General features: G+C 36.9%; 1 protein-coding gene and 1 long non-coding RNA gene across 4 annotated transcripts in view; both read left to right on the forward strand.

Moving 5' to 3' along the window:
• LOC149539850 (Nucleic acid-binding, OB-fold-like protein) overlaps window positions 1-21092 on the forward strand; it is a 61597-nt gene extending 40505 nt beyond the window's left edge. For all 3 annotated transcript variants that reach the window (XM_089801044.1, XM_089801039.1, XM_089801043.1), the window contains exon 3: window positions 20673-21092. In XM_089801044.1, the coding sequence (XP_089657170.1) occupies window positions 20673-20793 (121 nt within the window). In that variant the 3' untranslated portion in view covers window positions 20794-21092. The remainder of the gene's footprint in view (window positions 1-20672) is intronic.
• LOC149539851 (uncharacterized) lies at window positions 13006-17636 on the forward strand. The gene is made up of 2 exons (XR_016355953.1): window positions 13006-13100; window positions 17207-17636. It is a non-coding gene; the product is annotated as an uncharacterized LOC149539851 (long non-coding RNA).
• Window positions 21093-25971: the final 4879 nt, after the last annotated feature.

Genomic DNA, 25971 nt, shown 5'->3' on the forward strand with positions numbered 1-25971 from the left:
GTAAACTTACAACCACAGATGTCAAGAAAATTAGAATTTGCATTTTGCTTCTGCTGATCACAATCATTTGAAACTTCAGTCATGTTGGCATCAATATTAGTGCACTCAGTAAAGATATTTTCTCAGATATCATGAAGATCAGAACCTGCCTTTCCCTCCCGATTGCAATGTTTGGAAACATTATCTCCACCAGAGTCCACTGGGTTAGAAAGCACACTCCTGTTTGCATCTGACATCTGTTTTAATAGTATTAGAGGTGACATCAGTTGTTCTATCATTCTCAAATGCTGCATTCCAAATAATTGTAATCAGCTGCAGTTCTTCATTATAGTATCCTGTGAATCCCTTGGTATTTTCAGCACAAGTTTGTCTTTTGCATTAACATGTTATTCCTTCCTTCTTGTATCCTTCTTTGCTCTCAGCTGCTTTTTGGGTAATCCAAACTTTCATCCAATATAGACTTATTTCTGTCCATATCCAAAGACACTGTCATTGGTGCCTGCTGTATCTTTGCATCCGAAATAACACTAGCATCATCACAAATGTTATCTTCTTTGCTTCCAATAGGACTCTCAATTTACATTTCCTGAATGGCATTGTTACTTTCAATCAGCAGTAGGCTGTCCTCTACTTTGGGTGAGCGTATAACATTAGATTCATGATTAAGGGTGCAATTTAAAGAGGGATTACTGATACTTGCTGCATTAAGAGAAGAATTTAAGAGGGATTTTGCTGATTAATGGTCTGTTGTATAAGATGGGGCCAGACCAAGTATTGAGAAGATGTGTCATGGAGGAGGAAGTACAAAGTGTTCTTCGGGAAGCCCGCGAAGGCCCGACAGGAGGGCATATGGGACCGGACACAACAACAAGGAAAGTACTTTTGGCAGGACTATGGTGGCCTATGCTATACAATGATGCCAGAGAGTGGGTGTCAGCTATGACACTTGTTAGCACACGGGTAAACCCTTGAAATGAGACTTCATGCTGCTCAATCCATCACATGCCCAAGAGTTGTTTGAATGGTGGGGTTTAGATTTCATGGGGTCCCTCAAGCCAAGTAGGGCTCGAAGATGCCACTACGTTGTGGTAGCAAATGAGTATTTGACGAAGTGGGTGGAGGTACGAGTGTCACCCGATAGCTTGGCCATAAGCACGACAAAGTTTATTTATGAGCAGATCATCATGTATTATGGCATCCATATTTAGTTGACCAGTGAGAGGGGAGGTCACTTCGTCAATCATGTGATTTGATTGCTCTTGACTGAGTTCAAAATTTTTCACTCCCTGTCGAGCCCGTATTATCAAAGGGCCAGTGGCTAGGTGGAGGCAATGAACAAAATTCTAGTGTCGGTCATCTACAAGTCATGTGGGGTGGAGCAAGCCGATTGGGAAGAAAAGTTAACATCAACACTTTGGGCGTACCACACAATGTACAAAGTTACAATGGGACAAACACTATTCCAACTAATGTTCGAGTAAGAAGCAATAGTTCCTACAAAATTTATGGTTTCAAGCCTTCAAATAGCGATTGAAAATAGACTTGGTGATATGGAAAGTCTTTGAGAGAGGTTGTATAGGTTGAACAAGCTAGATGAATGAAGGCTACTAGCGCAATGGGCAATGGAGGTAGCACAAACTTGTTGTAAAACATGGCATGATAAACATCTGAAGCGGACAAGGTTTCAGCCTAGAGAGTTGGTGCTAATGTACAATGGGCATAATGAGATTAAACTTGGGAAGTTCAACGTGAAATGGTTAGGACCCTACAAAATATGGGAAGTTGGTGACAATGGAGCCATTAAGGTGTGGAGTCTCGATGGATGGGAGATAGTGGATCTAGTTAATGGTTCGAAATTGAAGATCTTCGCCATCAAAGGAACGGGGATCATAGAGTTAACATTGGTCGCCCAGAAGAGGGGAATACTTAGAAGGAAAAGAAAGAGAGAGCAAGCAGCAGAAGTCATTGAACGATGAAGTCAGCGTCAGCAAAAGACCACCACACACTAAATGTTTCACGATGTACAAAGCTATTCCCTCGTGATGTATTGCTTCACGTTAGAAATTGAAAATGGTAATGTATAGGGTCGAACTTGACTGAGGAAGAGGGAAGGAGGAGATGAATTAAGAGATAGAAAAATAAGCGAAGTGTGTGACAAGAATAATACATATATATTAGGTTTGGATTTGAATACCAAGCCGCACACCAATAAAAACACGAATGCATTTGCGCAGAGACATTACAACATTCACACACGGAGACATAGCTAGGGCATGGAAAAGTGAGTGCAAGCCGTGAAGAAGAAGCTGGCTGTTGGAGAAGGAACAAGTTGCATTCAAAGAAAACCGAAAAGCAAAGCCATACGACCATTGGAAGAATCAGTTATTGCATGAAACGACAAAAGCCAGATGGTTATGGATTCAGCCAGAAAGCAAATTGCTTCCTGGAAAACAAGGTTGCATACAAACTTGCTGAGTTTGTGTTCCAGGATGACCAAGAATGCTCTGATTTTGCCTTTAGGCGTAAAAGTTGCAGGTAGTATGGATAAAGGCAAGAATACAAGGAGACCGAGAGCGTCTACAACCCCGACCAAAGAGCACGTCACACCATAGATAATAATGTTTGAAGGCTTGAATGGTTTGGATTGCCAAAGGTGGTGGTTTGAGAGTGCGGCAACACTAGACAACCAAGTTATTTAAGGTAACCCGAGGCACACGTAGGTGCAATGGATGATATAGATGCTGATATTCTGCATCAAGAATTTTGAAGGCCCTCTCCAAGCAATGTTTGAGACCTTTGATAGTGTCTCTATGAAGAGCATAGTATTAGACATGGATCACTTGGTAGTAGTTTCTTTCACACCATCAGAATTTGGGCGAGTTTTTGGCTTACTAGCGAAAGGGTATAAAGTGGAGTTGAAGTCGCAAAAATTGACTTTGGAGGTGAAGGATCTCTACATCCACCTACTTTGTTGGGATGACCTCACAGAGGCCGAGAGGGAGTCGCTTAAATGGGCTTTGCAAAAAAGGGGGATAAAGAGGTCGATTATCAGAGAGGGGCATTGGAGAGGCTTGATGGACTTGGTCAAAACTCGACTAACATGCTCTAGCCATGTGTGCGACATTTAATTTCAGCAGGTCTCTATCATGAAGAACTTGTTGGGAGGAAGGGTTTATGATTGGGGCACATTATTAACCGAGCGCATGTACAAATTTATGAGCCTTCAACACAAGACGTTCTACATGTCGCACTACGTGATTAGATTGCTTATGGATGCCATGGTTAACTAGGTGTTGCATGCAATTTTGAGGAGAGAGGTCAAAGTAGTACTCGTGGTACCAGACAAACCCCCTATTATGAGATGACATTTGGACATGCCAGGTGGTCAAAAGTAGCAGGACAGAAGAGGTCCAGACAGGAGACAAAGGTCAGCTTAGGTCCCAAGGATATGGATAGCGGGCACCAGGAGATGCCCGAGGATGAGAATGACATAGAAGAGGACGAAGATGAGGAAGTGGAGGGGATTTCAGGAATCCCACTATTATTTCCACGACCTATGTTGTCTAGCACAACTCATTTGACACCCATTGCGACCAATGCCCTTATTCTGGCATTTGGTTTGGTTAGAGCAGCAATAGATATGACTCCACCAACAATGACAATGGCAAGGGTTCCAAGAGTGGCTGAGACCGCGATGATGGAGATCACTCCAGTGATAGTGTCAACCACAAAGAACACTTTAGCAATTGCTGATATGCCTCAGATAGTTGAAGCTTTGGTCAGAAATGTGACATAAGAAGTTAGAAAGATTGTAGGCAACAGATCACAAAAGCAGGTCTGGCTAGAGCTGATTGGGTCGGATGCTGTGGTGATTGCGGATGCCGCATTATTAGCTGATCCAGTAGGAGGTAGTCCTAGGGTAAGCATGAATGTGAGTATTCCAGGAAAGGAATATCATGCACCAGTGAGATAGAGTAGTTCATGGGGTCATGCGAGTGCATACTTGACACGGTGGCTACTTCTACCTATAGCACGAGGACCTTCCATTTAGTCCCCTATGAGAGAGGAGTAGGACCTCTATCCGAAGGCAATGTTGTTGGACAATGATGTCCCCGAAGACGTCGAGGCAACTTTGCTAGGAGAGATGGGAGACTACAGTAGAGTAGCACCAGGAGGGGAAGTAGTGACTATGGTGCAGGCAGAGGACGAAATACCAGCAGATCATAGGAGGGATGAGAATGTACATGCACACCTCAATGCTATTAATGAGGTAGTGGATGGAGGCAGGTTTCTTGCAGAAGAGGTGCTTGTAGCGTGACGAGAGGAGAAGGCTAGGGAAGAGGCTCAGGTAGCACTAGAGAAATCTTAGGAAGAGATAGCTACCTAACTAGCCACTCAGCAGACTGCTTGGGAAGCAGAGTGTGCAGTACTGGTTACACAGCTAGAGGAAGCCACACATGGTAAGAGTATGGTGGAACAACAGCTGGCAGCTCCAGGGACGCTTCCTCCCAACTCTTCTTAGCTTGTTTTTTCATATATGTAATCAACATTGTTCCTATTTTGTATTTGTCGTTAGGAGATGACTTTCTTTTTTGGGGGGGGATGATGTTGTCGGGAATAACTGTAAACCGTCAAGAATAGTTATTAGTTAAGTGTGTAAGTTGTCTAGTACCGAAGTAGTTGGAATGCAATAGTGGAGTCACAACCCTTTGGGTACTATATGTATATCTGCCTAAGCAGCATTAGAGATCAATTAGAAGTACATTATCTTATATTGTATTGGCATGAATATTAATGGAAGCAGTGATATAGTTCTATGAAACTCAATGTTACATTCTTTACTTTTCTATTATGCACTAAACTTGTTTACTCGTGACCGTAAACACACATCACGGATTTTACCATAAAATTCCATTAGCTAAGCCCTTAGGGGGATTGAGTATAGAAATGACACTTTATGCGTCATTGTTAACTAAATAATTGGCTTGCATTTTTTGACACCATTTTGAATTTGGTTTTGCATAAATCTGCCACACCAACTTTCCCCCAATTTCGGTTATAGCTAGATCATGAAGTCCTACCCTACTTGACACTTCTGAATTTGTCATATCCTGAAGAGAAACCAATGGGGCCTTTTCTTTCCTATGAGAGATTCTCTTTCCATAAGAAGTCTAATGAACTTCTCAATTTGATTTACAACAGCTACTGGTGCCTTAAGGACTGCAATACAGTAGTTATTAAAGGTCGATAGAACAGTCTTAATCAATAATATCCTACCAGATAATGAAAACCATCTAGTTTTCTATGCTGATACGCTATTTTTAATTCTTTCAATTATAACATACCAATAAGCACTCCTATTAGCACCCATGAAGAAAGGAATACCCAAATATGTTGAAGGCAGTTCGTCCACTGGAAATTAGAGAATAGGAATTCAAATAATTTGTTGTGCTAAGGACTTATTAATGTTAAACAAATAGACTTTTGATTTCTATGCATTTACCTTTTGTCCCAATGTTAGGCAATACATGTCTAAAGTCCACTTGATTTTAGTTTCCAATACATTTGCCTTACCAAATAATAGAATGTCATCAGCAAATAAGGAATGTGTCACCGAGATTAAAGTACCACTATTTCGAGCTGACACTTAGCAGTCCTACTAAGTGCCTCAGCCATTAAGAGGAAAAGGACTGGAGATAAAGGATCACCTTGTCGCAATCCTTTGGAAGAGGAAAAGTAACCTGCTGGGAATCCATTAATTAAAACTGAAAACTATGCACCTTCTATACATGCTCTAACCTACTCACACCATCTACTTGAAAATCCAAACTGAACAAGAACTTTGAGTAAAAAGTCCCAACACACTTTGTCATAAGCTTTCATCATATTGAGCTTAATTACAAAGTTCACTTCATGAGTGGTATTGATAGAATGGAGAACCTCATGAGCTACAAGAGCTCCTTCCGTTGTTTCTCGAGCAGGGACAGAACCTCCTTACTTTGGGGAGATAAGATTGGGGATGAGATGCTGCAATCTGACGTACATTGCTTTTGCAATTTTTTTATATAGTGTATTGCAAAGGGAGATGGTCGAAACTCTGTAAACGTTTTTGATTCTTCACCTTTGGTATAAGAGCAACATTAGTAGAGTTGAAGTCTTTTAACATTCCTCTATTCCTTCTAGATTCTCCCAATGCTGCTAGCAAATCCCAACAGAAAACATCCCAACATTTTTGATAGAATAATGCTGTGAATCCATCAGGACTCGGAGCCTTATTGGGTTCAAGGGAGAAAACCGCCTTATTTAATTCTGAGAAGGGAGCCAAGAGTTTTTCATTATCATGCTCGGTTACTAGCATAGGTATACTCCCTATTAATTCATCGAGATTTGCATTTGATGTAGGGTCTCTAATGACTTTAGGGGAATTAAATAAATTTCTAAAGAGCTTTATTCCCTCGTCTTGTATTTCTGTGGTATTTGTGACAGTATCTCCCGAATATGCAATTTGAATTCAGAAGATTGCACTTGCTGCCCTTTTTTGTTATTACTATCCATTCCACGCATGATGATGTGCTCATTTATTTTATATAAGTTTATAACTTTTTCTTAACCAACTCTTTTTGCTCAAAAACATTTTTGATGACCCTTTTCATTCCATTCCTAAATCCGATTTTTAACATGTTTGAGCTTATTACAGAATTGAAACATTTTTGTTCCCTTGGTAGGTGGAGCGCTAACCCACCATTGTCTGAGAAGTGGAAGAAAATGTGGTGGATTCCGAAACCACATACGCTCAAATTTGAAAGATGGTCTGTGTAAATCTATTCATTAATGAAGATGGCATCAACATAAGAAGAATAGGGAAGTGGTCTGAATCTGAAAAAGACAGGATCTCTGATTCAACCCTTCTGATTTCCAAAGCTGAGATGCTAAAAATCTGTCCAATCGTTCTGCAATTTTAAAAAAGTTTTCCCTTTTTTGGTCCAAGTGTAGAGTCCTGGCTTGGGAGGCACATCCCATAAAGCATTGTCATTTACAAAAGCAGCAAAATCTTGAATAACTCTTACTGGTGGACATATCCCCCCACATTTGTATGAAGGCATCAAAATGGCACTGAAGTCCCCTCCTATTAATATAATGAGATCTTCATGTGATTGAATAATTCTGGTTACATATCCCACAATCTTTTTTTATCTGAGTGGTATAAGGGCCATAGAGATTAATAAAGTAAAAGGATTTTGTCAAAATTCTTGACTTTCACAAATTGCCAATTACTTTCTTGTCTCAATGGATGAACCTGAACTGATTTAGGATTCCATGGTATTCCCAAGCCTCCTGGAGCCCCCAGCCCCTGCATGTGTATTAAGCTACACCCACACCACTTTTTAATTGTTTTCTTAAATAGGCCTGAGATAGTTTAGTTTCTTGCAACATAATAACATCCACATGAGAAGAATCAAGCTGTTGCTTGATCCTATGTCTCTTGTCAGAGGCATTAATGTCTCTGACATTCCAAGATAGAATCTTTACTTCTGACAAAGAGAACCTTCCGTTTTCCTTTTGTTCTCTTAACTGTGGAAAAATTATCATCTAAGGTTGACTGAATACCTGCTTCCACTTCCTCCTTGGTTTTGAGGGACTTTGGTTTATGACCCCTAGGCTTAGGTGTTTTTTTCCCAATTGGTGACTGTGCTGGTGTTTGAGCAATAGAGAGGGACTTACTATAATTAAAAGAATCAATGTAATTGTTATTACCTAACACCCCTTCTATATTTGGTTCAGCTAACATACCTTCTTTAATTGAGTCCTTTAACACATCCAGGCCCAAATAATCTTCTTCTTCCCTATTCGAATGCTTGAGACTATTAGCTACCAGCCCCATTTCATGATTTACTGACACTATTAAAATTGGTGAACCTAGATTAGAAGGCGGATTAGCATTTGTATCTTCAAAGTTTTCTGCCTCAAAACTATCTTCTAAAAACTTATCCTCTGAAGCTTCTATATCCATTTGTACTCTCATAGTATTTGGCCGAAAAACAAATGCTTTGGATGTATTGATGAGTTCTACTCCCTCTGACTGCATATCCATTAAATGTAGATTTTTTTCCTCTTCTAAATGTATACTTTCCTCATTAGCTATTTCATGGATCATTGAAGTTGCTACGTTGTGTAATATTTCACTAGCCAAGCCTTCTAACTTCTCCTCCGATACTCCCTTTACCTTCCCCTTTACTTTCTTACTCTCGTGATCATATTGTTAGAATTCTTTAGAATAACTGAGAGGGGGGGGGGGGGGCGGGGGGGGGTTGTGAATCAGTTATTCAAGGTCCAAATGCCCTAATAATACTTTTTCACTACTTTTAATGAATCCATACACTTTTCATCCATCCAAACTTAAATCAACCATATTAGCAAGTTACAGTAAATCAACATGCAGAGATAAAACATGCAAGATCAACACATGACACAATGATTTACGTGGAAACCCAATTTGGGAAAAACCACCAGTAACATGCTACTTGATTTTCACTCTTCTAAAGTGATGCCCTGTTAAAAGTCTGCCCTGTTAAAGGCTTACAACACACTGTTAAATGTGACCTTGTTAGAGGATTTCACCAAACTGTTAGGAATGGGCCTGGTTAAAGGACTTCTGAACATTCACTTGGAATGTCACCCTGTTAAAGGATTTATCTCATGGCTATTAAACCAACCTAAGTCCATAGGATTTAAACTAACTGTTACAATTGCTAGAGAGTAACGATAATGACTTTTTGATCTGATACAACTTACAACATACTTTGCAGATTTCAGATCACACTTTCAGTTCAATCTTTTGCTTGGCTTCAATCATTTCAGCTCTGACTGCTTGTTTTTCTCTCAAGCTTCGTCTTCTTAAGTCTTCTTACTCATCATACCAATGCATCCATATCTGAGGTCTTCTATCCAAATAGTATTTCTGTGCTTTCTTCTCCTTAGCACTTTCTTCAACAATTATGCTTTCATGCTTGACCGCCTCTCTCTTTCCTTTATGAACTTATGACTCCTTAAATAGAAATCTGATTTGCCTTTGCTGCTCGATTCTCCCTCTCCAATTTTAGGGTATCAAATGGATTAGGTAGGATACAATATATCTGCCCCATATCTTGTTCTTATCTAGAAACTTCGTCTAGGCTCCAGTTGTAACCTCAAAAACGTTCTACATGGTGTTCTGTGCCACCAGCTCATCATTCTTATCTTCCATTTAATTCACAGACTTCTAGATAACAACCTTGTTGGCTTAGATCTGGTGAATCTTCGATTTTCAAAATAATGCAGCAACTCGACATTATTGATTTACTGGTGTTCGGCATCTCTGTGTTACTCGGCATTGTTGGTTTTACTGGTGCTCGGCACCTCTGTGTTACTCGGCACTTATATCTGCTCGGCACTTGTATTTGCTCGGCACTTGATATCACTCGACACTTGATATCACTCGGCACTTGATAAACTCTGTATCACTCAGCATCTGAAGTTTAACTTGCTCGGCATCTACTAGGAATCTGTTCGGCACCTACTAGCTTTGCTCGGCTCCCTCTCTCTAATGATCTTAGTTGAGCTTTACAGATGTCTTAGCTAAAACCTTATGTCTTTGATATGTTTCAGTGTGCCCATTCTTTGTGTCTTATAGTATGTCATCAACACACTTATTTCATCAATGGTTTGACTGATCCTTGTACTTCATTACAACATCATAACTTCAATCTTTCTCTTGGTGTTCTAGTTACATCTTATTGATTGCCTCCTTGTCAATCAACTAATTGATAGTATTTGGATCACTAAAGCAATTGTCATTCCTGCAAGTAGCAAGTTTGACATCAATGACAAAACAATGATTGAGAACATTCTTTACCGGTTCCATATGATCATTCTAACAACTTTCTTCATGATCTTTTCAATCATTTCCAACAATCTCCCTCTTTGGCATTGATGGCAAACCAAACTGATCAATTAATCAACTTAGTTACCACCAAGATTGTATACGTTGTCTGCTACTTTTCTTGGCTGCTGCATCTTTACTACTGATCTCATATATCTCCCTCTTGCTTTGTATTGATCAGGTTTCTGCATATTTCTCCCTCTTTGACATAAATGCCAAAGATGTAGCATCTTTATCATGCAAAATATAAGCTTTGGCTTCTTGATGTTTTCTTCCTCTGTCACCATGCTTGTGACTGATTTGGAGTTTCTGCTCCTGCTGTCATCCTCTGCATCAATCTGTTGATATTTCAATGATTTATTGCTGGTGATGCAGGGCAGCATCCTTGTTGCTTTAAATTGCTTGAGTTAGGGGTATTACCCCCAACTTGCCTCTAAGATATTCATAAGCATCCTTGGGCAATGGTTTGGTGAAGATATCTGCAGTTTGTTCTTTTGTGTGAATGTATTCCAACTTCACTTGTTTGTCTTCTACCAATTCTCTGACATAATGATACTTGATTGCGATGTGCTTGGTTTTTGCATGCATTACTGGATTTTTGGATATGTTTATAGCACTTGTGTTATCAGAATACAATATCACAGGTTTTGTTACCTCTTCTTTCATTCCTTTCAATAGATGTGTGAGCCACACAATGTTTGTGCAATTGACTGCTGCTGCCACATATTCTGATTCTGTAGTGGACTGGGATGTGCATGTTTGTTTCTTGCTAGTCCAGGTAACTAGCCTTTTGCCTAGAAATAATGCACCTCCACTTGTGCTTTTTCTGTCATCAATGTTGCCTCCCCAATCTGCATCTGTATATGCATTGAGCTCAAACTTTCCATTCTTTTTATAGTATAGACCAAAGTTATCAGTTCCTTTAAGATATCTCATTATTCTTTTTATTGCTATGAGATGATTTTCTTTAAGATTAGCAGAGAATCTAGCCACTATTCCAACTGCTAATGCTATGTCTGGTCTACTATGTACAACATATTGTAGTTTTCCAATCATGGATCTGTACATTGTTTGATTAACTTCAGTTGATTCATTATTTTTGGATAGCTTATTTCCTGTTGCCATTGGTGTGCTGACTGGTTTGGACTCCAATCCAAACGTTTTAAGAATCTCTTTGATGTACTTTGATTGTGTCACAAATAAACCATGTTTGAGTTGATGTACTTGCAATCCAACAAAAAATTTAATTTCTCCGAACATAGACATCTCAAATTCATGTTTCATTTTGTCAGCAAAGCCTTTGCAAAGCACTTCCTTTCCACCAAACACTATGTCATCCACAAAAATTTCAGATACAATAATATCCTTACCTTTTTTTGCTTTGATGTACATATTGCTGTTATCATCAGTTCTTTCAAATCCTATTTTCACTAGATACTTGTGAAGTCTCTCATACCATGCTCTAGGTGCTTGTTTCAAACCATAGAGTGCTTTATGTAGCTTACAAACCATATCCCTGTTGTTCTCATCAACAAATCCTTCTAGTTGTTCAATGTAGACTTCTTCTTCTAGTATACCATTTAAAAAAGCAGACTTTACATCCATCTGATAGATTTTAAAATCTTTATATGCAGCATATGCAAGTAAAGTTCTTACTGCTTCCATTCTAGCAATAGGGGCGAATGTTTCCCCATAGTCTAGTCCTTCTTCTTGAGCATAACCCTTGCATACTAGTCTAGCTTTGTTTTTGGTAATCTCACCATTCTCATCTAGCTTGTTTCTGAATACCCACTTGTTGCCAATCACATTCTTGTCAACTGGTCTGGGAACCAAACTCTAGGTTTTGTTCTTCTTTATTTGATCAATCTCTTCTTCCATAGCTTTATACCAGTCATCATCTTGTAATGCACCATATACTGTCTTAGGTTCAGATTTGCTAATCAGACATGATTCATGTCTCAGTCTGTTCCTTGTCATTGGTCTTGCATCTTTGTCACCAATTATCTGTTTAGCAGGGTGATGTTTTTTTACATATTTGGATAATCTTGGTTTTGTCTTTGTTTCCATGTTTGATCTTTCTGATTCAGGGTCACTATGTACTTCATTGTCAGTATGTTCATCTCTTTCATGTGTACTGACTTGAGAATCAGATTGTGTAATTTCTTCATTCTGCAACTCGGATTTTGAATGCAACTCGACATTCACTGGTTAAGCTCGGCTGAGACTGAAATTTGTTGTTGAGTTTCAATTTGATTGACATCATCCTCATCAACAATCATTCCTTCATAAGAGTACACAAAGGTTTTGTATTCTTCCATTTTCTTTGGTTCTTGAGCTTGGACTTCTGTATGTTCATCAAAGTTTACATTTTTACTTTTCACAATTTTGTTAGTGTTAGTATTCAAACACTCGTATGCCTTACTTCTAGTGGAATAACCAAGGAATATGCCTTCATCACTTTTTGCATCAAATTTTCCATTTCTAGCGTCTTTAAGGATAAAGCATTTGCAACCAAATACTTTGAAATGTTTTACATTGGGTGAGTGACCATACCATAATTCAAAAGGTGTTGTATTTGTACCTTTCTTGACTTGTACTCGGTTCAATGTATGAACAGCTACACTTACAGCTTCTTTCCAGTATTTTAGAGCAACAGTCTTTTCCATCATTAATGTTCTGGCACAGTCAATCACAGATCTATTTCTTCTTTCAGCAATTCCATTCTATGGGGGAGTTCTAGGAGCTGACGTTTGTCTTTTGATTCTTTTATCATTACAAAATATCTCAAATTCATTTGATGTGAATTCACCACCTCTGTCTGATCTCAGACATTTCAAACTCTTTCCTCTTTCCTTTTCAACTCTAGCCACATACCACTTAAATATTTGAAAAGCATCAGATTTTTGCTTTAAGAACATAACAGTCATCAGTCAGTATGAATTAACTCAAGTACTTCTTTAGATGTATAGTTTTTGCTTTTGAAACTTGACTTTGTCATCTTTCCTAGCTGACACTGTTTGCACATGATATTATCAGGCTTCTTCAATTTTGGTAAACTTCTGACTTTCTTCATTTTATTGATATTGACCAGATTATCAAAGTTGACATGACATAGCTTTCTATGCCATAACCATTCATCATCAAATTTTGCAATAAAACAAGAAACATCATCCATATCAAGGTAAAACAGATTGCTCCTTGTTTGATCTCCTTTTCTTATTAGTTTACCATCAGTATCATAGATTTTTGCAGTTTTGTTTCCAAATTCTACTTTGCATTTTATATTGCCTAACTGTGAGACACTCAGCAAATTGTAGTTTAATCCTTCAACATAGTATGCATTATCACATGAAATTTTCTCTGTGAGCTTAATAAAACCTTTTCCTTTGATTTGACATGGAGCATGATTACCAAATCTAACACTATTTCCATCATACTGAGTAAAGTTAACAAACTTACTTTTGTCTCCTGTCATGTGATGTGAGCATCCATTGTCTATGATCCACCTGTCATTCTTATTCATACATGTTACCAGTGCTGTGGGCTCTTCTTCATCAGATTGATCCTTCATGGCTACATAAACAACTTCATTATCATTATCATCAGAATTTTCTTCAACAATATAACACTTTTTGCCTTTTTCTTTGTAATCTCTCTTGTCATCATCTCTTCTGAATTTGTTTTTATTGCCTTCCTTGTAATCCTTTTTCTGTGTACACCTGACAGCAATATGACCTACTTCATTGCAATTGAAACAAATGATAGGCATCTTACCTTTGAATTTTTCTTTGCCTCTGTGAAATCTTCTAGCAAGCAATGCTTCCAATTGTTCCACATCTTCCTCATCAGTGCTATTGTCACTGGATACATATTTCATTTTTCTTCCTTTCTTTGATTTCACCTGTTCAACATCTTTCAGTGATAGCTTGGCCTTAAAAGCAGATTCAACATTCTCAGGTCTGTAGTTGTCAAAGTTAGATAACTCAAATGCAGTGAATCTACCTATTATACCTTCAAAACTTAGATTGTTTCCTGGCACACATCTTAGTTCTTGTATTGCTGATACTCTAATAGCATAGATAGGGAGCAAGGTTCTTAAAAACTTACTATTAACAGTATCTTCATCCAATTGACCATTCAAGCATCTTATTGCACTTACCACTTCTTTTATTCTTGCGCCATACTGAGCAGCATTCTCATTTTTCTCCATTTTCATATCATCAAACTTTCCTCTGAGACTTTCTCTTTTTGCTCTCTATACATTCTGATCTCCTCCATAGATGTCTGATAGGGCTTTCCACATTTTGAATGCAGTGTCACATCCTTTGATATCATCAAATTCAGCATAGTTGAGTGCAGAAGCAATCTTCAGCATTGTCTGATTGTGTCCCTGTTTATTTTTCATATCTTCTGCAATAAGAGTACCAGTTGGATCTACATGTTCAGTGACAATTGAATTTTGGGCAAAATTTCCTATGGATCCAAGATGTAGCTTCATTAAGCTTTGCAATGCAACAAAGTTGTCTTTGTTGAGCTTGGGAACTTCTCTCTTAGGCATTTTGATCTTTTCTGCTTATAGTCCCTTTAAACTGAATCAATAGTCTTGCTCTGATACCAATTGTTAGAATTTTTAAGAATAACTAAGGGGGGGGCGGTGAATCAGTTATTCAAGGTCCAAATGCCCTAATAATACTTTTTCACTATTTTTAATGAATCTATACACTTTTCATCCATCCAAACTTAAATCAACCATATTAGCAAGTTACAGTAAATCAACATGTAGAGATAAAACATGCAAGATCAACACATGACACAATGATTTACGTGGAAACCCAATTTGGGAAAAACCACCAGTAACATGCTACTTGATTTTCACTCTTCTAAAGTGATGCCCTGTTAAAAGCCTGCCCTGTTAAAGGCTTACAACACACTGTTAAATGTGACCTTGTTAGAGGATTTCACCAAACTGTTAGGAATGGGCCTGATTAAAGGACTTCTGAACATTCACTTGGAATGTCACCTTGTTAAAGGATTTATCTCATGGCTATTAAACCAACCTAAGTCTATAGGATTTAAACTAACTGTTACAATTGCTAGAGAGTAACGATAATGACTTTTTGATCTGATACAACTTACAACATACTTTGTTGATTTCAGATCACACTTTCAGTTCAATCTTTTACTTGGCTTCAATTACTTCAGCTCTGACTGCTTGTTTTTCTCTCAAGCTTCGTCTTCTTAAGTCTTCTTACTCATCATACCAATGCATCCATATCTGAGGTCTTCTATCCAAACAATATTTCTGTGCTTTCTTCTCCTTAGCACCTTCTTCAGCAATTATGCTTTCATGCTTGATCGCCTCTCTCTTTCCTTCATGAACTTATGACTCTTTAAATAGAAATCTGATTTGCCTTTGCCGCTCGATTCTCCCTCTCCAATTTTAGGGTATCAAATGGATTAGGTAGGATACAATGTATCTACCCCATATCTTGTTCTTATCTAGAAACTTCGTCTAGGCTCCAGTTGTAACCTCAAAAACGTTCTACATGGTGTTCTGTGCCACCAGCTCATCATTCTTATCTTCCATTTAATTCACAGATTTATAGATAACAACCTTGTCGGCTTAGATCTGGCGAATTTTTGATTTGCAAAATAATGCAGCAACTCGGCATTATTGATTTACTGGTGCTCGACACCTCTGTGTTACTCGGCATTGTTGGTTTTACTGGTGCTCGGCACCTCTGTGTTACTCAACACTTATATCTGCTCGGCACTTGTATTTGCTCGGCACTTGATATCACTCGGCACTTGTATTTGCTCGGCACTTGATATCACTCGGCACTTGATAAACTCTGTATCACTCGGCATCTAAAGTTTAACTTGCTCGGCATCTACTAGGAATCTGTTCAACACCTACTAGCTTTGCTTGGCTCCCTCTCTCTAATGATCTTAATTGGGCTTTACAGATGTTTTAGCTAAAACCTTATATCTTTGATATGTTTCAGTGTGCCCATTCTCTGTGTCTTATAGTATGTCATCAACACACTTATTTCATCAATGTCTTGACTGATCCTTGTACTTCATTACAACATCATAACTTCAACCTTTCTCTTGGTGTTCTAGTTACATCTTATTGATTGCCTCCTTCTTGTCAATCAACTAATTGATAGTATTTGGATCACTAAAGCAATTGTCATTCTTGCAAGTAGCAAGTTTGACATCAATGACAAAACAATGATTGAGAACATTCTTTACCAGTTCCATATGATCATTCCAACAACTTTCCTCATGATCTTTTCAATCATTTCCAACACATATGAAAGATAAACAAGGGACTTATGAAGCATTATCCTATGTACTATAGAATCCTTCAATTTCTCATGTATTGTCTGATCATTTTGACCAGATACCTAAGGAGGAAGCATATGCATCTCTTCAGTTGGGCCTATTAATATTAATATTCTGTTCTGAGAATCTGTTTGTAGTAATGAAAGCCTCTTTGCACATACTGCAATGTCCCCATCCATTTTTAGCAGATCTATGTAGTTGATGGAGTTAGCTCATCATAGCGACCCTTGTGAGTTGATAGGGTGTTTTGGGGTCCTAGTTGAAGATTTACTATTTTTAGTACTTCTTTTTTTGGCAGTTGCTATTTTTGGTAGAGCAGTGGGTGGCTTCGACAGTTGGTCGTCACCTATAGTAAATTAAATTAATAATTGCACGAGCTCTTATTTATTCATTAATTATTAAGATGCATTATTATAATAATGTTTCTATTATTATAATAATGACATTAAGTGATATTTCTAAAACTGTGTTGGAAAGTTTCTAGTATTGAGTTCTTTTGGGAAACTTCTACAATTTCTGAAGTGGAGTGTTTTAAGAAACTTTGGGCCAACAAAATATTATAAATGAGAGCTCATTTCATGGGAAAAATCACGCTTGAATATATATTTTCTTTTTGTGCCTTTGTGGCTTTTTCCCAAGTTCTGAATTATGAGCCCTTGCTGAAGTATAAGGGTCTTTGAGTTTTTGAAGATTGTTTGAAGTCACTGCTGATGTATAGTGGTTTCATTGGTTAAATCTCCCATCTGTGATTTTCTGTGATTGGGAGATTGGATTTATAAGTTCTGAGGAATAATTTAGTGTCTTTCATTACTGTGTCACTGTTTCTTGGAGGACTGTTATTGTGAGACTTCGAGGGTTTATTTTATCTGCATATCTGGGCATTGGAAAGTTGGATAATACTCAAGGATTGAGTCTGGTAGCCTGTGATCTATCCTACAGGGCCTGTAGATAGCAGTACAGACTTGCGTTACCTGTTAGGAGGCCTGCCATTAAAAATTCAGGGCTGGCATTATTTATCTGGGTGCTATAATCAGGTCAGGGCCCCCAGTAAATGACTGTTCTGGGCTGTGATAATTACCAGCAGTGGCTGTGATCAGAATTCTGGGCCTGCGTTACACTCCAGCAGCCGAGTGGGAAGTATTTGGGAGCCACATTTCAGCACCAGCTTTGCATGCCATTCTTCTCACAGCCTTCTACATTGAAGACACAAGTGTATACGGCTGGGTGTTGGCAATAAGAAGCTAACGTGGACAGTAGGAGGGCAATTTGGTGAGACGGCCTGTCAAATATATATTACAATCCAGGTGCCATTTAATAATGTGTAATTTTGATTGATGATAATACCAAATAAGGTGCATTGTGATTTTAATTTCCAGTTACAGTCTGATTTCTCATATTGCCATTTTAAATTTTTTGAAGTTGTTGATACATTTTCTACAAAGGATTTTAAAAATTCATAAAATGTCAAAAAACATAAGTTGTGCATCAGCATTCAAACTAGAAGCCAGTTAGGGTTTTTACACATACAATAGCATCTGTGATCATATGAGATAATATGGAAATATTGTGAAATCCGGGAATACCATGCTGTACAGCTAGTTCCTTTGACACCTGAGTCGCGCCTTTAGACACTTGTCTTGACTGAGGACTTTCTTCCTTAAGTGAGCACTTGTTTGGATCTGTTACAAAGTCTCTGTAAACTAAAGTTTCTAATTGGATCTGCAATTGACACTGAGTATTGAAGTGAACCAAGCAGTTTGTGTATATCTCAACTATATTTTCCTCCTGTACACTGACTTTTTGCTCCCAATGGCCCCATTTTGCCATGAAGAAGAAATAATTTGGAAGTGGTTTGGCATAACTCACTAATTCTGATATCCCTATTTGGGTTCTCATAAGGAATATGGTCACGTTTTACAAATATCCCAAAAGCTTATTCGCAAATGTTTCTATAATTCAAGGATTTTTCGTCCTTCAAAGGCAGAGAAGGAATGAAATCCAACAAGGTGGAAAATACCATAGCACTGGATCAGGCTTAAAGTTTGGCACCCACAGCATAGTTACAAACCCCGATCGTTTACAGAACCAACCCTTGGATCTATGAACCTCATCTGTAGAGGCCTTATTATCAAACATCAAGATATAATACTTAAAAATTGAGTCCATTAACAACAAATCCTTGAAACCCTGCCATTGTTGCTTCACCCAGATGAACACTTCTGTAAATTGAAGAGAATAATTGGAAATTTACCAATTAATGCTATTTGTCGAAGCAAATCCACTTGTGGTAAGATGTCTTAGTCTAGAATATGAATCTGGACACCATTTTTGTGCACCTGTCTCAGTTTGTTATTCTCCTTGGCATACCCCTTTCTAGCCTGCTTGTTATTTGGTCCTTCCTGACTTTTACTGTGATGCTGATACTTCAAAGACCTTGATGGATTGAAGGATATTCTCTGAAACTTGTTTATGGTATCGGCATTATAAATTCTTAGCGATGAAATGATCTTCCTATGTATTGGTATATTGTTTGGAAATGATACTGAAGGTAAAGGATTCTGGTCCAAGATTGCTGCTTTTTGAGTACCTTCATATTGAATGTCATTTTGATTCAATAGTTTGACTGGAGATCCAGTTGAAGTGCCACATCAATTATCAAAGATCGGTAGCTTTTTTCTTAGGAACTTTGACTGTTTAACACCATTCCATCCTCCACCCGTGGCCTGGTGAGTACGAGGTCCTTTCGGAAGGGCATTTCTAAGGCGAGTTGCCTGTCATTGCATGTAATGAGCATCCCGTGTAAGGGGTCTTTAAAGCTTCCTGCTCAACCAATTCTGAACTCCAGTAGATGATGTAATTGGAGTTGATGTCAATGGTCTATCTGCTACCTTGTCCTTGTTTACCTTCAACTGCTTATTTGTTTTTGATGTCTACCCTGCTACAAAAACCCTTGAACCTTCCTGTGTAGAAGTAGGCCCCAGGTTTAACACATTTTCCTTGTCCCAATCCCGCTTGTTGAATATTCGTGCAACCTTCCTAAATATCTATTCTGGCCCCATTTTCTTTGTTCTTGGATTTCAGACGAGCGAATCTGTATTGGTGAATTAAAATCTGGGGTTTATAAAGAAGGCCTTTGCTGGCTGAACAATAGCTCTTCCTTTGAAGATCCTTCAAAAACATGCGAACCCGTCCAGATACGCACGAACTGACTGGTTCTTCTCCATAAATCTCACTGCCTGAAACCCATCTACGTGCGGAGCTGCTGCCATAGCTTTCTAGATGAGCTGCATGATCTTTCAAGTATAAAAAAAAGCTGAATTTCATTTTACCTTTTTTTTTCACAATTTGTTATGTACCTACAAAATATCAATACTGCTCATTGATGACATGGTAAAATCATTTCATATTCCTAATCCTAACGTCGATTTTTATCTGCTGCGCAATATGTCATAGCTGGATGCATGACATTTTGCCTTTGAACCTGAAGTATATCAAGTAAAACTACTATCCTGATGGATTAACAATGTCCCTTTCCACAATATATTGTTTCTATAGGAGGCTTGTTGAGTCTCAGGCTTGAGGCTCCTTACTGTTTTGTTTCTGTTTCTTTGTTTGAAGTAATTCCTTGTATGGTCTCTTGCTCAAGTTTCAGTGCAATGTAGCTATGATCAGATAATATGGTCAGAGGCCCCAGTAGACCTGTTACTTTATATCTGAAGAAAATAATGTTCCTTTCCACAAATAGAAGATTACATCATAAACTGTAAATACTGCACACATTTATCATTTACGATAACTTTATACATGGAATGAATGTAGACTGAAGTCTGCTTTCTTGTGGATCATTTGATTTTCTTTACATGAAATTGATTTTTTTTTCCTGAAATTATATTTCCTTATATATTGCAATAGATTTATGTAAAACACTTATTATGGTATAGAAGGAATTAAAAAAGCCCATATGTGCTATGCCTAAGTAGTTGTACAAATGCCGATTAATAAAATAGAGGATTTCAAAGACAAAAATATTTGTAATGTCTTTGTCCTTGTGCAAATATTGACCTAATAAAGCTATATATATGCGTGTTTACCATGTCTTTCTAGTTGAAAGTTCTTATTTTAACTTGACATCTTTTGTATTAACTTACATGCTGATTCTCACAAACCAGCCTAAGGCATGTGAATGATGTTTAGACCATGTAAATGTTTCACAGTGCACACCATAATTGCATCATAGTGGACATCTAGAAACCAATCAGGACCATAAGTGATTTGTTTTTCATTGATCTTAAATAGTCAAGTAAACTTAGGGGAATGCATACAATTTCAGAATTCAAGAGTTAGTTATCGTATATCATTTAAAGGAGTTCGTCACTATATAAGTTGCACATGTTGCTGTTGTCAGGGCATCTAGCTTATTTTTCTGGTCGTCCATGGTTATCAATTATAGGGGCCAAATGGCCGTCTATCCCAAGAACAAGGGAAATTGCTTTGTTGTTTATAATATCAACATTTTGCAACATTGAATATCATTTAAAAAAAAAAAATTATGCTCAAAAGGAATCTTGCAATGTTGCCATCATCTGCAAGTGTGAGCACTCGTGGACATGCATCCAATATCCTTTGCGCTCAATTCTTTCTGCAATGTATTTAATCTCAAATTAGAAATTGGAAGAGTCTCAAAGACCATGTTTGATCTTTTGTAATGGATAAAAACCTCAAAAAGTGACTTAAGTGACTTACACCTTTGCGGCTTAAGTAAGACAATGAGCAATTCAACACGTGTGGACTTTGATGCATTAATATATCTATTAATCATTTGCAATTGGGCAGTGTTTGGTTATTTGAAAGTGTTTTATTCTTGGTTCTATGGTGGAGAGTATCTAATATGGTCATTTGTTCTAATTTCTGAATTTTAAATTCCCAAAGTTATATTGGATTATTTTTTAAAATGATATAAGAGCTTAGAGCTATTGGTTCATTTTAGTCATTACAACAATCTTAAGACAAATCGTGTTATTCTATATACAATATCATAGAAGTTGTCATTTAGAGGTGTCAATCAATATTCACTCAGATATTTCAGTAAAAGTATGCTATGACAACCAAAAAAAGTTGCATAATTCTTTAAATTAGTAGCGAATATATAGCTTATGATTAAGAAAAACCATGTTTTTGAAGGGATTCGAAACAAACATCAAGATTACAAAAGATATAATATTAAAGCACCCAAACATGCATCACTAAACTCCACAACCAAATTGAGCAAGTTTCAGACTAGCACAAATGCAACAGATATGAAGTCAACTATTTATTTACTGCATAATCCTAATAAATCAAAGTAAAGCAGTGTCTTGCTTTTTGCTTCAAAATGTTATGTTAGAGATTTATATTGGCATGGACCATGTTCCTATCAACATTCTTTATAACAATTTAAACACTATTTTAGGGATTTGTGTTGTCTAATTGTCTTGTCTTCACCATTCCAACAATTGAGATAGAGACTTTTCTAGCCATTATTTCAAAAACTTCTCAATCTGGTTTTATGAGATTTTTCACAAATGACTTGTAAATTGAGTTTGACATATTTAAATGTGTATTGTTTCTATAGAGATCAGAAAAATGAAACCCTTGCTATATGGGTTCATGGAATTATTTTTGATTAAAACAATAGCAAAAAACAAGGGGTTTGATCCCTAAAAGAAATAAATCCCATCAATAGACCACCATACTATCAACGACACAATGTCAAGAGGAAAGGTTTTGACAAAAAATGAATTTATAATTTTTTATTAAATTAAAATCAGAGTTTGAAGGGACATAAAACCCTTTACATCAAGATCACAAAAGATATAGCATTAAATTACCCAGGCATCATACTAAACCCTACAAAAAAACCCAACAAAATAATAGAAAGCATAAGTGTAACAAATATATAGTTTAAGTCATAATATTTTTTATTACATAATCTAAATAAATCAAATTAAAGCATATTGTCTTGCTTTTTCTTCAAAATGATATGTTAGGAATATATATTGGCATGGACTGTGCTCCTATCAACGTTCTTTATAACATTTTAACTACTATTTTGGGGATTTGTGTTGTCTCAACGTCTTTATCTTATCATTCCTTCAATTGAGATATAAGTTTTTCCAACCATTATTTCATAGACAACTTCTTAGTGTTGTTTTATGAGATATTTTACCAATGACTTGTAAATTGAGTTAGAATATTTAAATGTCTATTACTTTCTATACAAATTAAAAAGTGAAATCCCTATTAAATACAATTTCATGAAATTATTTTTAATGAAAATAATCAAAATCAAGGGGATTGACCTTTTACAAAAACAAGCCCCCTTAACAATTTATTAGACTATAAACAACACAAAATCAACTTGAAAGGTGCAGGAAAAAAATCTATAGTTTATGGTTAAAGAAAAAATAAGTTTTGAAGGGCATGAAATCTTGTATATCAAGATTATGAAAGATATAGCATTAAAGCATCCATGCATCAGACTAAATCCCACAAAAAACCCCAACACGATAAAGAGCAACACAAATGTGATAGATATATAGTTGAAGTCCAATCATTTTTTTATTACATTATCTAAGTAAATCGAATCAAAGCATACTGTCTAATTTTTTTCTTCAAAATGTTATGTTATGGATTTATATTGGTGGCATGGGCATTGCTCCTATCATCATTCCTTATAACAATTATCTAAGTAAATCAAATTAAAGCATATTGTCTTATTTTTTTCTTCAAAATGTTATGTTAGGGATTTATATTGGTGGCATGGACGTTGCTCCTATCATAATTCCTTATAACAATTTAAATGCCATTTTAGGGATTTGTGTCGTCTCATTGTCGTTATTTTGTCATTCCTCTAGTTGAGACAGACTTTTCCAACCATTATTTCAGAGGCAACTTCCCAATCTTTTTTTTTGAGATTTCTTACAAATGTCTTGTAAATTGAGTTTGATATATTTAATCTGTATTGCTTTCTATATAAATTAGGAAATGAAACCCCTACTATACACATGTTCATGAAGTTGTTTTTGATTAAGACAACTAAAAACAAGGGCGTTGATCCTTTACAAAAAGAAGGCCCATCAAAAGATTACCAAGCTATCAACAACACAACATCAACATAAAACACTAGTACATTTTAAACCATTTTGTGATGGCTATCTGTCGCAATTGTGACGATTGTGTGGCAAATGCAACACATGGTGATGTCACAACAATTTCGTCGCAACTTGCCATAGTTGTGGTTTGTCGTTGCACTTGCAACACATTAGAGTGTTGTAGTTTGGCTATTCAACTGCTTGCACGTGCTATCACACATTTTGGTCAACATTGACCATGGCATCACAATTATCTTTCATGTATTGTAATAGTGACAATCAACTATCATAGATTTCCACAGAAGTGCCATCGTTTGCACAACACAACCGTGGGAAACATGCCCTGTAAAATTATATTGCGACAGTAATACGTGAAAGTTTTCCACGACGGTGTTGTTTGCACAACTGGACTATGGAAATTGAGCATCACAATCTAAGGATGTGTGTTACAAGTGTGACAGTTTGATGTGGAAAATTCCCACAACGGTGCATTTGTTTGCACAGAACGATCGTGGGAATCAACCTTTGCAATATAAGGTTGAGTTTTGCAATTGCGACGATGACTACATGGACTTTGATAGGGTCATTGCCTTTAAGACGTCAAGCTTGAATGTGACATAGATGACTCTTTGCCGTTAGTCTTCGATCCTCCTTGCAAATAGATGCATGAAAGGTTAGTAAATAGAGAGAAGAGGGTAGTAGAAGAAGATAAGGCAATAAGGGAAAGAATGATTAGGAAGCTTTGTAAAATTGAAAATGAGGAGCACTTTGAGAAAATAATGAAGAATATAGAGCCATTGACGAGGAACAAGACAAGTAATCTTGATCATCGGAGGCAATTATGAAGAAGTAAATAAAGAGATATAGGGAGCCATCATTAAGGTTATGACAAGTGTTTTAGAAGACTTCAGAGGAAAAAATAATGAGAACTACTTCTGAACCTAGCAAAGAAGAAGAAAGCATGAAATTAAGATGAGCAATTACTATTTCTACTCCCACTACTGTAGCTACAAGAGAGACAAATAGATGAGAGATGTACAAGGCAACAAAACAATAGAAACACCATAGATTACAATTGGTAAATACACAATAAGCATTGACAACACCAATACTACTATTGATACATTTAAAGATCCTTTCAAGGATTATGGCCCTAGTGTTGATAATTTGGTAGGTTATACAAGTTCTGATGATGAGGAAAATAACAATGGAGACAAAGAGAAAAGAGAAAAGGAGAAGATAGCTGAAGAGAAGAAAGGAGAAGATGAAAAGAAGGATGAAGATCTAGCTACCTTAGTGGATTAGCGTAAGAGAGTGGATAAGAAGCTTCAAGCTAGTTGCAACGTAATTACACAAGAAACATCTCATTTCTCACCATAGTTAAAGTACATTTCAACTGAGAAACATATATATGACAGTTAACCCCAACAATAAGAAGAAACAAAGAAAAAGAACAAAGACCAAAGAATTAGAATAGTCAATAGAAGAGGAGGAAAGGCATAACAAAGATCAAGTGGATAATTAGTATATGCAAATTCAATTAGTTACTCCTGTTAAGGCACCTAGCTCTAAGATCTCGAACACAAGCACACCAAAGACTCCAATGAAGATATTGTTAGCAAACTTGACAAGAAGTACACTTTTGACACCTACTGGAGATCCTAAAATTAATATATTTAGTTAGATAACAACACTAGCCACTAGTAGAATCATGTAAAAAACCAAAAGCATAAAGATGACACAAGAAGTTCTAAATATAGTGACAAACAAATTGCACAATATCAATCACCTAAAAGTCATGAAATTAGATCCAGAGAAGAAAGTCGAAGAGGTGATTAAGATCTTTAACAGTGAGTTCAATACATCTCCAAGGCACAGGTTAAGCATGCTGCACAATTATTTGATACCGTATGCAAAAATATAAGGAATAATCTGTAAGTCTTGACTACTACAATAAAGAGTTAAGAAGATACTTAGCTGAAGGAAAGACTCTGTATGGATAGTTCACTCTGTCATACAATTATATCAAATATTTCATTGAAGAACGTAAAGGGAAACAACTTGAGTTGTAGAATATCTTAACTAAATTACACTTACCAAATGTGTAGATTGAGAACTTGGAAAACATAATTGGAAAGGTAAGTGATGACATAAGTTTCATAGAACTAAAGAGGGAGAGGATAATTGAGAGGTTTTGACTATTAAGAGAACATGTCACTCTGAAAATCAGTCATATTTAGAAGTAGATGGATGAATGCCTTAAGGCTAAGGCATCTTACGAGAAATTTGTCCATTTAGACTTGAATGCAGTAGAAGTTGCATCTTATGGACTATGCACTCTTATCAACATATCTAAAGTAGTCCAAGACACATGGGACAAGGAGTTCAAGAATACCAAGACTAACTTTGTAGATTGCCTTTCATGCATATCAAACCAGTCAACATTAGGGAAAGAAAGATAGATCCATCATTTTGATTTTTGACTCACCTTTGTCATTGATGTGAAAAGGGGAGTATAGTATGGCAAATTGTATTTGTAATATGCAAAATGATATATAAGATAGAAGTATAATC

Source organism: Cupressus sempervirens, chromosome 9 (genome assembly GCF_028749045.1).
Source record: "Cupressus sempervirens isolate cs-2001-9-10 chromosome 9, ASM2874904v1, whole genome shotgun sequence".
Classification (NCBI taxonomy): Eukaryota; Viridiplantae; Streptophyta; class Pinopsida; order Cupressales; family Cupressaceae; genus Cupressus; species Cupressus sempervirens.